Source organism: Manacus candei, unplaced genomic scaffold, assembly GCF_025592945.1.
Source record: "Manacus candei isolate 608988 ecotype Guabito, Panama unplaced genomic scaffold, ASM2559294v1 h1tg000484l, whole genome shotgun sequence".
Lineage (NCBI taxonomy): Eukaryota > Metazoa > Chordata > Aves > Passeriformes > Pipridae > Manacus > Manacus candei.
The window spans coordinates 1-15,008 of NW_026138532.1; the positions used below are offsets into that span (position 1 = coordinate 1).

General features: G+C 68.6%; 1 protein-coding gene and 1 long non-coding RNA gene across 2 annotated transcripts; both read right to left on the minus strand.

Moving 5' to 3' along the window:
- Positions 1-278: 278 nt before the first annotated feature.
- Positions 279-14,699, minus strand: LOC127465767 (serine/threonine-protein kinase MARK2-like; the record flags this gene model as incomplete). Its single annotated transcript, XM_051776291.1, has 14 exons — positions 14,390-14,699; positions 9,416-9,586; positions 7,983-8,036; positions 7,819-7,867; positions 7,614-7,679; positions 7,449-7,519; positions 7,284-7,340; positions 6,302-6,538; positions 5,004-5,123; positions 4,617-4,716; positions 4,420-4,532; positions 2,204-2,330; positions 1,134-1,348; positions 279-421 (listed from the first exon to the last, which is right to left on the minus strand). Coding segments are annotated over exons 1-14 (1,580 nt in total), but the record flags the coding sequence as incomplete, so codon positions are not given.
- LOC127465766 (uncharacterized) lies at positions 11,051-11,470 on the minus strand. The gene is made up of 3 exons (XR_007902393.1): positions 11,326-11,470; positions 11,242-11,279; positions 11,051-11,070 (listed from the first exon to the last, which is right to left on the minus strand). It is a non-coding gene; the product is annotated as an uncharacterized LOC127465766 (long non-coding RNA).
- Positions 14,700-15,008: the final 309 nt, after the last annotated feature.

Here is a 15,008-nt window from a genome sequence, read left to right on the forward strand (position 1 = left end):
CATGAGAGGCTGGGGCTCCCCCCAGCACCCCGATGTGCACCCACTGCAGGAACAGGGGGGGGTCTCAGAGAAAAAACAGGGGTGGGTGACACCCTTGACCCCCCCGGCACCCCGAGACCCTCCCCCCAGCCCCCTGGTAACCCCCCCCAGCCCCCTGGGACCCCTCCACAGCCCCCCAGGGACCCCTCAGGAGAAGCTGGGGCTCCCCCCAGCCCCGGGCAGGGCCCCCCACTGCAGGAACATGGGGCTGGGGGGGCCCGTGGGGGCTGAGACCCCACTGTGGGATTTGGGGGGGATTTGGGGGGGCTGTTGGGGGTCCCCACCTGTCCTTGCCGTTCTGCAGGGAGCTCTGGCCCAGGCTGGCCCGGTCCAGGAGGGGGGAGTTCCTGCTCCTCGTGGTGCCCGTGGACAGGACACTGTTCTGGGGGGGGGGACACGCAAAGGGGGGGCTGGGGGGGACAACAACCCCCCCACGGGACCCCCCAGAGGGGGGACACGGGGTTTGGGGACCGTCCAATAGGGTTTTAGGGGAACCAGGGGCACCCCGAGGGACCCCGATCCCACCCCGGAGGGCCCAGGGAGGGGTGACCCCCCCCCTCCCACCCCTGCACCCCAAAAACTTTGTTCCTCCAAAAAACAGGGAGCCTCAGGATTTGGGGTCCCCCTCCCACCCCTGCAACCCCAACGGGTGTTGCCCCCCAGACCCAGGGGATCCAGGTGTGTGGGACCCCCAAACCAAGGGGATCCAGGTGTGTGGGACCCCAAAACTGGGGGGATCCAGGTGTGTGGGACCCTCAAACTGGGGGGATCCAGGTGTGTGGGACCCCCAAACTGGGGGGATCCAGGTGTGTGGGACCCCCAAACCAAGGGGATCCAGGTGTGTGGGACCCCCAAAACTGGGGGATCCAGGTGTGTGGGACCCCTCCCCACCCCCAGGAAATGGAGATATTTGGGACCAGCCCCCTCCCACCCCAAACCCAGGGGATCCAGGTGGCCCCCCCAGGCCCCTTCCCAGGGATCCCAGCCCTGTGTCCCCCCTCCCTCCCTGCCGGGGGTCCCAGCCCCGGTGCCCCCCTTGTCCCCCCAACCCACAGATCTGGGGGGTCCCAGCCCTGGTGCCCCCCGGGCGTTACCGTGGAGGGTGAGGGGGTGCCCTTGGAGCGCTCCAGGCCGGGCAGGGGGCTGGGGGGCACCTTGGCAGTGCTGCCAGCCCGGCGCCCCCCACCCTCCTCCTCGTTTCCCCCTCCTCCTCCTCCTCCTCCCCCCGGGCCCCCCCCTCGTTTGTTCTCCGCGTTGGCCGCTTGGGTCTTCTTGGAGTAGGAGGCCGAGGTGGGGATGGAGAGCCCGGCTGGGGGGAGAGAGGGGGGGTCAGAGCTCGGGGGGTCCCCCCATCCCTGCCCTGGGGGTCCAGGGGGTCCCTGCTGCCCCCCCCCCACGGCCCCACAGGGACCCCCTCGGGTTCACCCCTCCCCTGTTGCGTGGGGGTCCAGGGATCACTGCACCCCCTCCAGAAGCTCCCCAGGGGGGTCTGGGCACCCCCATTCCAGGGGTCTGGGCACCCCCATTCCAGAGATCTGGGCACCCCCATTCCAGGGGTCTGGGCACCCCCATTCCAGAGATCTGGGCACCCCCATTCCAGGGGTTCGGGCATGTTTCCCCCCCCAGGAGACTCAGCCCACCCCCTCCTGTCCCCATGGGCCCCCCCCAGCATCCAGGTCCCCCCCTCCCAAAGGAGCCAGGCCTCTGGGACCCCCCTGATCCCACCCCGGGGCACCCAGGAGCCCCCCAGACCCCCCCAGCCCCTCACCCTGGTCGCTGACGCGCTGTTTGGGGTTGGCACAGACCCCCAGCCCCCCTTGGTGCCCCCTCAGCCCCCCCAGCCCCTCACCCTGGTCGCTGACGCGCCGTTTGGGGTTGGCACAGACCCCCAGAGCCCCCCATAGCCCCCCCAGCCCCCCCAGCCCCTCACCCTGGTCGCTGACGCGCCGTTTGGGGTTGGCACAGACCCCCAGAGCCCCCCATAGCCCCCCCAGCCCCTCACCCTGGTCGCTGACACGCCGTTTGGGGTTGGCACAGACCCCCTTGGTGCCCCCCAGCCCCCCTTGGTGCCCCCAGCCCCTCACCCTGGTCGCTGACGCGCTGTTTGGGGTTGGCACAGACCCCCAGAGCCCCCCAGCCCCCCTTGGTGCCCCCAGCCCCTCACCCTGGTCGCTGACACGCCGTTTGGGGTTGGCAGACACGCTGCGCTGCACCTTGTGCGCGGGGGAGGGCCCCGAGCTGTTGGCCACCTCCGGGGCCACCCGGGGCTTCAGGGCCAGGCTGTCGTCCAGCTGGGGACAGAGGGACATGTGGGGACGTGGGGGGGACACGGGGGGGTGTGGGGGGACATAGAGAGGACACAAGGACATGTAGGGATATGTGGGGTCACGGAGGGGTGTGGGGGGACATAGAGGGGACACAAGGACATGTAGGGATATGTGGGGGACACAGGGATGTGGGGACATGGAGGGGACAGGGGGACACAGGGCGTGTGGGGCACAGAGGGGACAAGCCAGGGAGACACGGGGTGGGGGACATGAAGGGCCAGGGACACCCTGGCACGGGCACAGCTGGGGACAGGGATGTGCCAGTACAAGGCACAGCTGGGGACAGCACAAGGCACAGTTGGGGACAGGATGGCACGGGCACAGTTGGGGACAGGGACGTGCCAGCACAGGGCACAGCTGGGGACAGGGATGTGCCAGCACAGGGCACAGCCGGGGACAGGATGGCACAGGGACATGCTGGGGACAGCAGGATGGCACAGGGACACGCTGGGGACAGGGATGTGCCAGCACGGGGCACAGCTGGGGACAGGATGGCACAGGGACACGCTGGGGACAGGGATGTGCCAGCACAAGGCACAGTTGGGTACAGGATGGCACAGGGACACGCTGGGGACAGGGACGTGCCAGCACGGGGCACAGCTGGGGACAGGATGGCACAGGGACATGCTGGGGACAGCAGGATGGGACAGGGACACGCTGGGGACAGGGACGTGCCAGCACAGGGCACAGCTGGGGACAGGATGGCACAGGGACATGCTGGGGACAGCAGGATGGGACAGGGACACGCTGGGGACAGGGACGTGCCAGCACAGGGCACAGCTGGGGACAGGCTGGTGCGGGGTCAGGGCACAGCTGGGGAGGACGGTGTCCCCTGTCCCCACCCTGTGTCCTCATGTCCTTCCCCCCCTTTGTGCTCCCCGTCACACCCCTGTCCCCAGTCCCTCCCTGTCCCCATGTCCCCTCGTTCCCCCTGCTCCTCGTGTCCCTGTGTCACCTCAGTGTCCCCAGGTCCCCTCATCGTCACATCTCCGCCATCCTCCACTGTCCCCATGTCCTGAGGTCACCTCACTGTCCCTGTAACCCTCCCACTGTCCCCTTGTCCTGATGTCACCTCACTGTCCCTGCGACCCTCCCACTGTCCCCTCACTGTCCCTGTGACCCTCCCAACGTCCTGATGTGACCTCACTGTCCCTGCGACCCTCCCAATGTCCTGAGGTCACCTCACTGTCCCCGCGACCCTCACAAAACGTCCCCATGTCCTGATGTCACCTCACTGTCCCTGTGACCCTCACAATGTCCCCTCACTGTCCCCATGTCCCCCAACACTCTTGTTCCCGTGACTCTCTCACTGTCCCCTTGTTGTCCCCTCGTCCCCTCCACACCCCCTGCCCTCACCTCCCCATGGTCCCCCTGTCCCCCACAGTGTCCCCACTGTCCCCACAGTGTCCCCAGTGTCCCCTCACTGCTCCCCATCCCCCACAGTGTCCCCCTGTGTCCCTGCACTGTCCCCCACTGCTCTTACAGTGTCCCCTGACACCCCTGCTGTCCCGCCTGTCCCCTGCTGTCCTGTGTCCCCCCTGAGCCCCAGTGTCCCCCCCAGTGTCCCCAGTGTCCCTGCTGTCCCACAGTGTCCCTGCTGTCCCTGCAGTGTCCCCACTGTCCCCACAGTGTCTCTACTGTCCCTGCAGTGTCCCCAGTGTCCCCACTGACCCCCAGTGTCCCCACAGTGTCCCTGCTGTCCCTGCAGTGTCCCCACTGTCCCCACAGTGTCTCTACTGTCCCTGCAGTGTCCCCAGTGTCCCCACTGACCCCCAGTGTCCCCACAGTGTCCCTGCTGTCCCTGTAGTGTCCCCACTGTCCCCACAGTGTCTCCACTGTCCCTGCAGTGTCCCCAGTGTCCCCACCGACCCTCACTGTCCCTGCAGTGTCCCCTGTGTCCCCACTGTCCCCCCAGTGTCCCTATTGTCCCCCCAGTGTCCCCACTGACCCCCCAGCGTCCCCACTGACCCCCAGTGTCCCCACTGACCCCCAGTGTCCCCACTGACCCCCCAGCGTCCCCACTGACCCCCCAGTGTCCCCGCTGTCCCCTCACCTCGGAGCTCTTGTGGTCCAGCAGCAGGTACGTGGCCATCACCTCGTTGTACTTCTGCCCCACCAGGGACTCCTGGATCTCCTCCCTCGTGTAGCCCATGGACACCATCAGCTCTGGGGGGACACACGGCCCTCAGGGGGGACACGAGGGCGCTGGGGGGGTCCCTGTGCCCCCCAAAGGGGTCCCGGGGGTCCCACCTGTCCTCCGGGGGTCCTTGTAGTCGGGCACGGGCTCCATGTAGGGCTTGAGCTCGTCGTCCTCGTGGCCCACGTTCATCCAGCGGTCCTTCATGATTTGCTGGGGGGCACACAGGGGCGGGGGGGGTCACCCCTGGGGGCTGGGGGGCACGGGGGGGGCAGAGGGAGGCTCTGGGGGTCCCTGGGGCTGTGCTGGGGGGGCTCAGGGGGACGGGACGGGTGACAAGGGGGTGGCCCGTGATGGTGTTGGGGGGCACCAGAAGGTCCTGGGGGGCTCTCGGGGGTGCCCAGGGGCACGTTGGGGGTCACTAGAAAGTCCCGGGGGGCTTTTGGGGTGTCCAGGGCCACTGTGGGGGTTCCCAGAGGTGCCCCTGTGCCCCCCCTCACCTCCAGGGTGCCCCTCTTGGTGGGGTTGAGGATGAGGAACTTCTTGAGCAGGTTCTCGCAGTCCGTGGACATGTAGAAGGGGATCCGGTACTTCCCCCGCAGGACCCGCTCCCGCAGCTCCTGGGGACCCCAAAGGCACCCTCAGCACCCCAAAACCACGGGGGGGACCCCAAAAACACCCTTCAGCACCTCAGAAACACCTGGGGGACCCCAAAGGCACCCTTCAGCACCCCAAAACCACTGGGGGAACCCCAAAAACACCCTTCAGCACCTCAGAAACATCAGAGTACTCCAAAAACATCCCTCAGCACCCCAGAAACACCTGGGGGACACCAAAACCCCTCTCACTGCCCCAAAACCACCCTCAGCACCCAAAACCATCCCCCAGCACCCTGTTGGCCCCCTAAAACCACCCCCAGGGACCTCCAAACCACCTGAAAACCACCTGTGGGACCCCAAAACCACCTTGGGGCACCTCAAAATGACCTGGGGCACCCCAGAGCCACCTGAAAACCTCTATGAGAGCCCAAAACCATCCGGGGCACCCCAAACCCACCTGAAAACCTCTGTGAGAGCCCAAAACCATCCAGGGGCACCCCAAAACCAACTGTGAGAGCCCAAAACCATCCAGGGGCACCCCAAAACCACCTGTGAGAGCCCAAAACCATCCAGGGGCACCCCAAACCCACCTGAAAACCCCTGTGAGAGCCCAAAACCATCCAGGGGCACCCCAAACCCACCTGAAAACCTCTGTGAGAGCCCAAAACCATCCAGGGGCACCCCAAACCCACCCAAAAACCTCTGTGAGAGCCCAAAACCACCCAGAGGAGCCCCACAACCACCTGTGAGAGCCCAAAACCACCCAGACATGCCCCAAATCCACCTGAAACCCCCTGTGAGAGCCCCAAACCCACCCAGGGGCGCCCCAAACCCACCCAAAAACCTCTGTGAGAGCCCAAAACCACCCAGAGGAGCCCCACAACCACCTGTGAGAGCCCAAAACCACCCAGAGATGCCCCAAACCCACCCGAAACCCCTGTGAGAGCCCAAACCCACCCAGGGGCGCCCCAAACCCACCCAAAAACCCCTGTGAGAGCCCAAAACCACACAGGGGCACCCCAAAACCAGCTGAAACCCCCTGTGAGAGCCCAAACCCACCCAAAACCCCCTGTGAGAGCCCAAACCCACCCAGGGGCGCCCCAAACCCACCCAAAACCCCCTGTGAGAGCCCCAAACCCACCCAGGGGAGCCCCAAACCCACCCAAAACCCAGGAGTGGCCCCCCCAAACCCCCCCCACCTTGAGGTTCTGGCCGTCGAAGGGCAGGGAGCCGCTGACCAGGGTGTAGAGGATGACCCCCAGGCTCCACACGTCCACCTCGGGCCCGTCGTACTTCTTGCCCTGGAAGAGCTCGGGGGCGGCGTAGGGGGGGGACCCGCAGAACGTGTCCAGCTTGTTCCCGAACGTGAACTCGTTGCTGAACCCGAAGTCGGCGATTTTGATGTTCATGTCGGCGTCCAGCAGCAGGTTCTCGGCCTGGGGAGGGGGGCACGGGGGGATAGACACCCCCAGGACCTCAGGGGGGCTGCTCTGGGAGGGTCTGGGCACGGCTCGGGGGTCCCGCGGGGTCCACGGGTGGGGCTGGGGGGTCCTGGCGGCTCCCAGGGGGTCCCAGGAGTGTCTGGGTGCTGCCCTGGGGGTCCCAGGGGTGGGGCTGAGGGGTCCTGGCGGCTCCCAGGGGGGTTCAGGGGTGTCTGGGTGCTGCCCTGGGGGTCCCAGGGGTGGGGCTGGGGGGTCCTGGTGGCTCCCAGGGGGGTTCAGGGGTGTCTGGGTGCTGCCCTGGGGGTCCCAGGGGTGGGGCTGGGGGGTCCTGGCGGCTCCCAGGGGGTTCAGAGTGTCTGGGTGCTGCCCTGGGGGGTCCTGGTGGCTCCCATGGGGGTTCAGGGGTGTCTGGGTGCTGCCCTGGGGGTCCCAGGGGTGGGGCTGGGGGGTCCTGGCGGCTCCCAGGGGGGTCTCAGGAGTATCTGGGTGCTGCCCTGGGGGTTTCAGGGGTGTCCAGGTGTGGATTTAGGGGTCCCAGGAGTATCTGGGTGCTGCCCTGGGGGGCCCTTACACCCTGCCAGGAGGTTCAGGGGTGTCTGGGTGCTGCCCTGGGGGTCCCAAGGATACCCAGGTGCTGCCCTGGGGCCAAGGGGCAGGTGGGGGTCCCGGGGAGCACCCTGGGGTGCTGCTGGGGGGTCCCGGGGGTGCCAAGGGGCCCCAGGTCGGGGGGGCTCCTCACCTTCAGGTCCCTGTGCACGATGAACTTCTGGTGGCAGTACTGCACGGCCGACACTATCTGCAGGACAGGGGGGGTCAGGGGGCCCCCCCAGCCCCCCTGGGGACACCGGGGGGGGTCCCCAAACCCCCTTTGGGGGGGTCAAACGGCACCAATCCCCCCCCAGACCTGTCGGAACTTGGCCCGGGCCTCCTTCTCCTTCATGCGCCCGTGGGCCACCAGGTAGTCAAACACCTCACCTGGGGAGGGGGGCACAGAGGGGGGGTGAGAGGCAGCTCAGACCCCCCCCCGAGCCCCCCCAGCCCCCCGCGAGCCCCCCCAGCCCCCCCTCACCCCCGCTGGCGTATTCCATGACCAGGTAAAGCGTCTTCTCCGTCTCGATCACCTCGAAGAGCTTCACTGCAAAGGGGACACGGAGGGGCTGGACGAGGGGGGGGACACCCCCAGGACCCCCCCGAGGGTGGGGGACACCCCCAGGGATGGGGGGGGGCCCGGCAGTGCCAGGGTGTGGCCGAGGGGGGGTCTGGGGGGGTCTCACCTATGTTGGGGTGGTTCAGGACCTTCATGATCCGAACTTCCCGGAAGAGCTGTGGGGGACGGGCAGGGGGGACACGTTTGGGGGGGGGGTCAGAGGCCACAGCCCCCCCCAGGTGGCCCCCCAAAATCAGCTGCCCCCCCCCCAGGGACCCTCCAGCCCCTCACCTTCTGCAGGCTGGAGGAGTTGAGCTGCGTCTTGTCGATGATTTTCACGGCGACCTGGGAGGGGGGACGGGGGGGTCAGGGGGGCCCCAGGGCTGTCCCCAGGCTGGGGTGGCACTGGGGAGGGGTCAGGGCTGTCCCCAGGCTGGAGTGGCACTGGGGAGGGGTCAGGGCTGTCCCCAGGCTGGAGTGGCACTGGGGAGGGGAGGGGGACAGGGCTGTCCCCAGGCTGGGGTGGCACCGGGGAGGGGAGGGGGACAGGGCTGTCCCCACAGCACGGTGACACCCGTGGCACAAGGATCAGGAACCGTCCCTGTGCCATGGTGGCACTCCCAGGGCAAGGATCAGGAGCCAGTTCCCAGGCTCTGGGACATCTGTGGGACAAGGGCCAGCAGCCTGTCCCCAGACTGCAGCGACACTCACGGGACGAGCACTGTCCCCACGCCAGGGTGGCACTCACAGGACAAGGGCCAAGAGCTCGGGACCATCCCTGTGCCAGGTGGCACTGCCAGGGCGTGCACCACGACCCCAAACTGTCCCCACACTGCAGTGGCCCCACAGGACAAGGAGTAGGACCCAGAACTGTCCCCACACCACAGTGGCAGTCACCACCACAGACCACGGAGCTCATCCCTGTGCCAGGTGGCACTGCCAGGGCAAGGACAGGACCTGGAGGTGTCCCCACACCGTGGTGGCACCCACAGGAGAACCAGGAGGACTGTCCCCTCGCTGTGGTGGCACAAGGACCAACCCCACGCAGGTGCCACCCAGGGGATGAGGACAACGAGCCTGTCCCTGTGGTGACACCCACAGCACGAGGACCACGAACCCATCCCCACACCGTGGTGGCACCCCCAGGACAAGGACTGTCCCCACACCATGGTGGCACCCCCAGGACAAGGCCCAGGACCCGTCCCCACACTGTGGTGGCACTCACAGGACCAAAGGCCCAGATCTGTCCCCACACTGCAGTGACAGTCACTGCTGGGCACCAGAAGCCCATCCCTGCCCTGGCACTCCCAGGGCAAGGACCAGGAACCAAAACTGTCCCCACAAACACGGTGACACTCCCAGGACAAGGACTGTCCTCACAGCATGGTGGCACTCCCGGGGTGAGGACCAGGGCCCACAACTGTCCCTGCACCGTGGTGGCACCCACAGGATGAGGACCAGGAACCAAAACTGTCCCCACACCACAGTGACAGTCTCAGGACAAGGACTGTCCTCACAGTGTGGTGGCACCCACAAGGTGAGGACCAGGACCCAGAACTGTCCTCACTCCTCAGTGGCACCCACAGCACAAGGATCACAAGCCTGTCCCCACCTCACGGTGGCACCCCCAGCACAAGGACCACCCCCAGCCCTCGGTGGCACCCACTGGCCAATCCCCCCCGGCCCAGGGTGCCCCCGAGGCCCCCCCCCGGGGTGGCACTCACCTCCTTGCCGGTCAGGACGTGCCGGGCCAGCTTGACCTTGGCGAAGTTGCCCTTGCCGATGGTTTTGAGGAGCCGGTAGTTGCCGATGTGGGGCTGCTCCTCGGCGGCGCTGCCCGAGCCGCGGCCCCGCAGCATGTTGGCCTTGCCGCCCTTCCCCTCCAGGGCGCCGGGCTGCGGGGACAGCGCGGGGACGCTCAGGGGACGCGCTCCGGGGGCCGCCCCCGGGGTTCGGGGGGGTTCGGGGGGGGTCCGGAGCGCCGGGCGCCGCCGGGAGCAAAGTCCGGGGCGAGCGGAGCCCGCCCGGCGCGGCCGCGCCCCGGGAGCCGCCCCCGATACCTGACGCAAGCGCCGGGTTTCGGGCCGGGCCGGGGGTGTGGAGGGGGGAAAGGGGCCGGCGGCCGGTCACCCCCTCCCCGGGAGGGGACACGGCCACGGCCGCCCCCCCGCCGGGCTCCCCTCCCGCGAACCCGCCGCTCAAAGGGCGGGATTTCACCCCAAAAAGCAGCGACCCGCGCACCTGAGCTCGCACCCCCCCCCACCCCCCCAAAAACGACGCTGCCGCAACCCCCCCACACCCCCCAACTCCGCACCCCAAAACCCCCCCGCGGGACCCCCCGCGAAGGTCACCCCGGCTTTGGGGACACTTTTGGGGGGTTCCCTCGCGGGGAGCGAGGGAAACGCCGGCGCCGAGAGGTGTCACCCCCCCGGCCCCCCCCCCGCGGGCTGTCACCGCTCCGGTGGCACCGGAGATAACGGGAGCGCGTGAGGGGCGGGGGAGCCGAGCCGACCCCCCGCGGTGGGCTCTGGGCCCCCCCCCCCCAAACCCCGGCGGGGTTTATTTTTAGGGGGGCGCATCTCGGGGCGCCCCTTCCCCCCCCCGTGGGAAGGAAACCGCCGGCGGAAGCCACAGGGGAGGTGCCGGCGATGGCGCAACCGAACCCCCAGGTTTGGGGGGAGAACGGGGGGTTTGGGGGACGGGGCGGGGAGAGGGGGGGGGGGTGGCAGGACTGGATCTTCCCCCTCCCCCCGAAATCCAGCGCGGCGATGTGGGAAAAGTGAAGGAAAACGGGGTTTTCTGCCAAAAAACTGCCGTGGCAACAGGGCGGGAGCGTGCGGAGCCATCTGGCCGCGCTGCCGGGGACTCAGCCGGGGCTTCCAGGCGGCACCGGAGCCCCCCAAAAGGCCCTTCGAGGGGGGGGTCCGTGGCAGCGGCACCGCCAGAGCCCCCCCGAGCCCCCCCGGGGGTCGGTGGCGACAGGCGGGCGCGTTCCGGGCATTGCCCGGCACCTCTTATCGGCCCTGGAGTGGCCGGCAAACACCGCGGGGAGGGGGCCTGACGGGGGGGCTCAACGGCACCGGGGGGTCACCTGTGTCACCTGTACACGGGGGGCTCACTGGTGCCAGGGGGGACACCTGTGTCACCTGTACCCGGGGGGCTCACCAGTGCCAGGGGGGTCACCTGTGTCACCTGTACCTGGGGGGCTCACTGGCACCGGGGGGGTCACCTGTGTCACCTGTACCTGGGGGGCTCACCGGCACCGGGGGGGTCACCTGTGTCACCTGTACCTGGGGGGCTCACCGGCACCGGGGGGGTCACCTGTGTCACCTGTACAGCGAGAGTCTCACTGGCAGTGGGGGGGGGTCACCTGTACCACCTGTTTGAGGAGGGGTGTCACCTGTATGAGGAGGGTCTCACTGCCACTGAGGGGGTCTCACCAACACCGGGGGGGTGTCACCTGTATGGGGAGAGTCTCACTGGCAATGGGGGGGGGGTCTCACCGGTACTAGGGGGGGTCACCTGTCCCACCTGTATGGGGGGTTGTCACCTGTATGGGGAGGGTCTCACTGGCACCAGGGGGGTCACCTGTCCCACCTGTCCGGGGGGGTCTCACCGGCACCAGGGGGGTCACCTGTCCCACCTGGCCGGGGGGGTCTCACTGGCACCAGAGGGGTCTCACTGGCACCAGGGGGTCACCTGTCCCACCTGGCCGGGGGGGTCTCACTAGCCCAGGAACCAAGGCACGGCGGGAAGGCCTCGGTGCCCGCCCTCAGTAACCAAACCCCGTTAATCCCCTGACCCCCAGCCCCCCGTGCCCACCCCACGGTGTCCCCCCTGACTGCCCCGGCCCCCCGTGCCCACCCCGGGCACTCACCGGGTCCCCCCGCGCGGGCGCGGCGGGCGGTGCCGGCGGAAGCCCCGCGGGACGCCGGGAACGCGGGACCGGCTCGACCGGTTGGGGCTGAGGCCGGAGCCGAGGCCGGAGCTGGAGCGGGACGGGCGGGGGGCAGCGGGGCTGGGGGGGGCACCCGGAGCGCCCCGGAGGGGGCAGCGGGCAGGGAGAGGGGGGGAACGGGCAGGAACGGGGGGATTGGGGTGCCAGGGCCCCGTCCTGCGGCCCGAGGGCTGGGAATGGCAGCGGTGGTGATGTCACCGGGGCTGTGGTGATGTCACTGGGCCCAAAGTGATGTCACCGGGGTGGTGGTGATGTCACCAGGCCCAAAGCGATGTCACCAGGTCTGGGGTGACGTCACCCAGTCGGGGGTGACGTCACCGGGGCCAAGGTGATGTCACCGTGCCCAAAGTGACATCACCGTGCCCAAAGTGACATCACCGTGTCCAGAGTGACATCACCGTGCCCAGGGATGATGTCACCGCTCGGGTGCGAGGATCCCGACGCCACCGACCCCGAAGCGGTGCCCGGCGGTGCCAGCGGGCCCAGTGCCGGTGTCCCCAGTGCCGGGGGGGGGCTCGGGGGCCCCCCAGCCCACCCTGGGTGGCAGCCGCGGAGGCAGCGCCGGCGCGTGCGGCGCCGCTCAAATGTCAGCCAAATTTAGGTATTCCTGGAGCTCCTCTTTTCTCCCGAACCCCCCCGGCTCGGGCTCCACGTGACGGAGGCATCGGGGGGCTCAGGGAAAAGACCCCCCCAGTTTGGGCTGCCGGGTTTGGGGGTTCGATGCGAATCCCCCTCTCCCCGCCCGGCGCCGCCGCCCCCTCCCCAAATCTTCCCAGCCAGGAATAGTTTTGCTCTGCTGTTACATAACGGCGGATAAATAAGAGGAAAACCACCCAAAACGACAGGAGGGGGGGGGCCCGGTGCCACGGTGACGGGCACAGAACAGGTGGCATCGCCTCGTCCCCGGGGCTGGGGACACAGACACGAGGCCACCTGTGCCCCACACACCCCACAGGGGTCCCTCCCCATCGCCTGGGAGGCCCCACTGCTGCAGGAGGTGGGGAGCCCCCAAAACATCACCCCAAACGGGGGTGTCACACACACGGGGGTGGGGGGGAAGCTGAGGTGCCCCCCAGGTGCCCCCCAAAAGGGCTGAGCCAGAACTGGGGTCCCCCGGCAGCAACGGCAGCTGAGAGCAGAGGGGACCCCGCCAGCCCCCCAAATCCACCCCCTGAAACGGGGGACCCCCCTTCCAGCTGCCCCCAAAGGGCTCTGGGTGTCTCACCCCCCTGCACACACCCAGGGGGTGAAGCCCCCCCTCACCCCTCGGGGGGAGGCAGGTCCCCCGTGCCGGGGGTGGGCACCCCCGTGATTTGGGGGGTGCAGCCCCCAGAGCCCCCCCCGAGCCCTCGGAGGGCCCCGTGCCCGCGGCAGCGCCGCCGCCCCCACAATCCCCCCCCTTTGGGGGGGCTGCAGCAGGGAAGGGGGTGGGATGACGCCCCCACACCTCGACTTGCACAGATCGGGGGGGGGACACACAATGACACCCCAAACCTCACCCCCCAGATTCCAGACCCCCGGGGGGGGTCCATGGGGTACCCACCTGCCTGCCCCCCTCTCCCCCTTTTGGGGTGCAAGACTTGGCCCCGAGCCCCCACTTTGGGGGGGTGACACACACCTGGTGCCTCTCAGAGACCCCTTATATGGGACCCCAAAGCTTTTTGGGGGCCCAGCCCGGGAGCAGCCCAGAGCACCTTCCCTACACCCCATCCCATCCCAGGGAGGAGCCGGATCCAGCCCCTGAGGGGGGTCCTGGCTCGGGACCCCCCACCCCACAGGGGGGGCTGGGCCATGGGAGGCCTCAGGGTCCTTCCCGGGGGGGCTGTGAGGGGAGCTGGAGACCCCCAGGACCCCCTTTGTGCCTCTAGAACCCCCTTTTTCCTCTCCTGGACGGGTCCAAGATGCCTGAGACCCCCTTTCCTGCACCCAGAATGGCCCACGACCCCCCAGGCCCCCCTTTCCCCTCACAGAATAATCCCAGGCCCCTTCAGTCCCTCCTTTCCCCGCACAGAGGGGGCCCAGGACCCCCTCAGACCACTCCTTTCTCCCCATAACACGTGTCAGGACTCCCTTTTCCCCTCCCAAAAACCCCACGACCCTCCCTGCCCTCCTTTGCCCCCCTCTCAGACCCCCTTTCCCCCCTCACAGACCAGCCCAGCTCCCCCTCAGACACCTCTTTGACCCCACAAATTACAGAGATCCCCCTGAAACCCCCTATTTCCCCTCACAAACCCACCTCAGACTCTCCTTTCCCTTCACAGAACCTCGGAGCCCCTTTTTTTCCTCATGGAAGAGAGCAGGAGCCCCCCCAGTCCTCCTTTTTACCCCTTTTTTGCCCCCACAATAAACAGCCCGGGCACCCTCAGAACCCTTTTCCTCTCACAAACCAAGCCCAGATCCCCTTTCCCCCCCAAAAAAAGACCCCGGACCCCCTCAGTCCCCCTTTTTACCCTCTCAGACCCTCCTTTTCCCCTCACGAATCGCTCCACGACCCCCTCAGACCCCCATTTTCCCCTCACGAAACGACCCCAGGCCCCCTCGGTTCCCCCTTTTCCCCTCACCGAACGACCCCAGACCGCCGTTTTCCCCTCCCCAGACGCCCCCAGACCCCCTCGGACCCCCTTTTCCCCCCCCCCGAACGCCCCCCAGACCCCGCTTTTCCCCTCCCCAGACGCCCCCAGAGCCCCCTTTGCCCCCCTGGCCCGCCCTTCTCCCCTCTCCCCGCCGCTGCCCCCCTCACCTGCTCCGCGTCCCTCTCGTTGACGGTCGGCAAAGGGCTGCGGGCGCTGCTCGACATGGCGGCCCCCCCCCCGCGCCGCCGGCGACTATCGCGATAGGGGGAAGCCGCGGCAAGGCGGTGTGCGGGGAGGGGGAAGGGGAGGCGGGGGAGCTCAAGGGGCGGGGGGGGGCCAGGCCAGCGGCATCGGGGGGCCGGGAGAGGAGCAGGGGGGGGAGCGGGCGGGGTCCGCCCGGCCCGGCCCGGCCGCCGCCGCCTCCTCCTCACGCCGCCGCCGCCTCAGCGCCCCGCGGCTCCCAACATGGCGGCCGCCGCCGGCCCTCGGCCATTTCCGCCGCCGCGCCGGAAACACCCGACACGCCCCCCCCCCCCCCCCCAGCCCCGGTTCGGCTGTTCCCGGAGCCGTTCGGTCCAACCTTCGGGCGTTTCCGCCGCCGCTCCGGAGCCGCCCGAAAGCGCCTTCGGGGCTTTCCGCCGAGCGCCGCGGGAGGAGCCGAACCCGAGCGGGGACGGAAACACCCGAGTGAGGACGGAAATACCCGAATACCCGGTCGCCTTCGGGCGCTTCGGCCTGTAACGGAAAGACCCGAGCGAATACGGAAATACCCGAACTCCTCTCGGG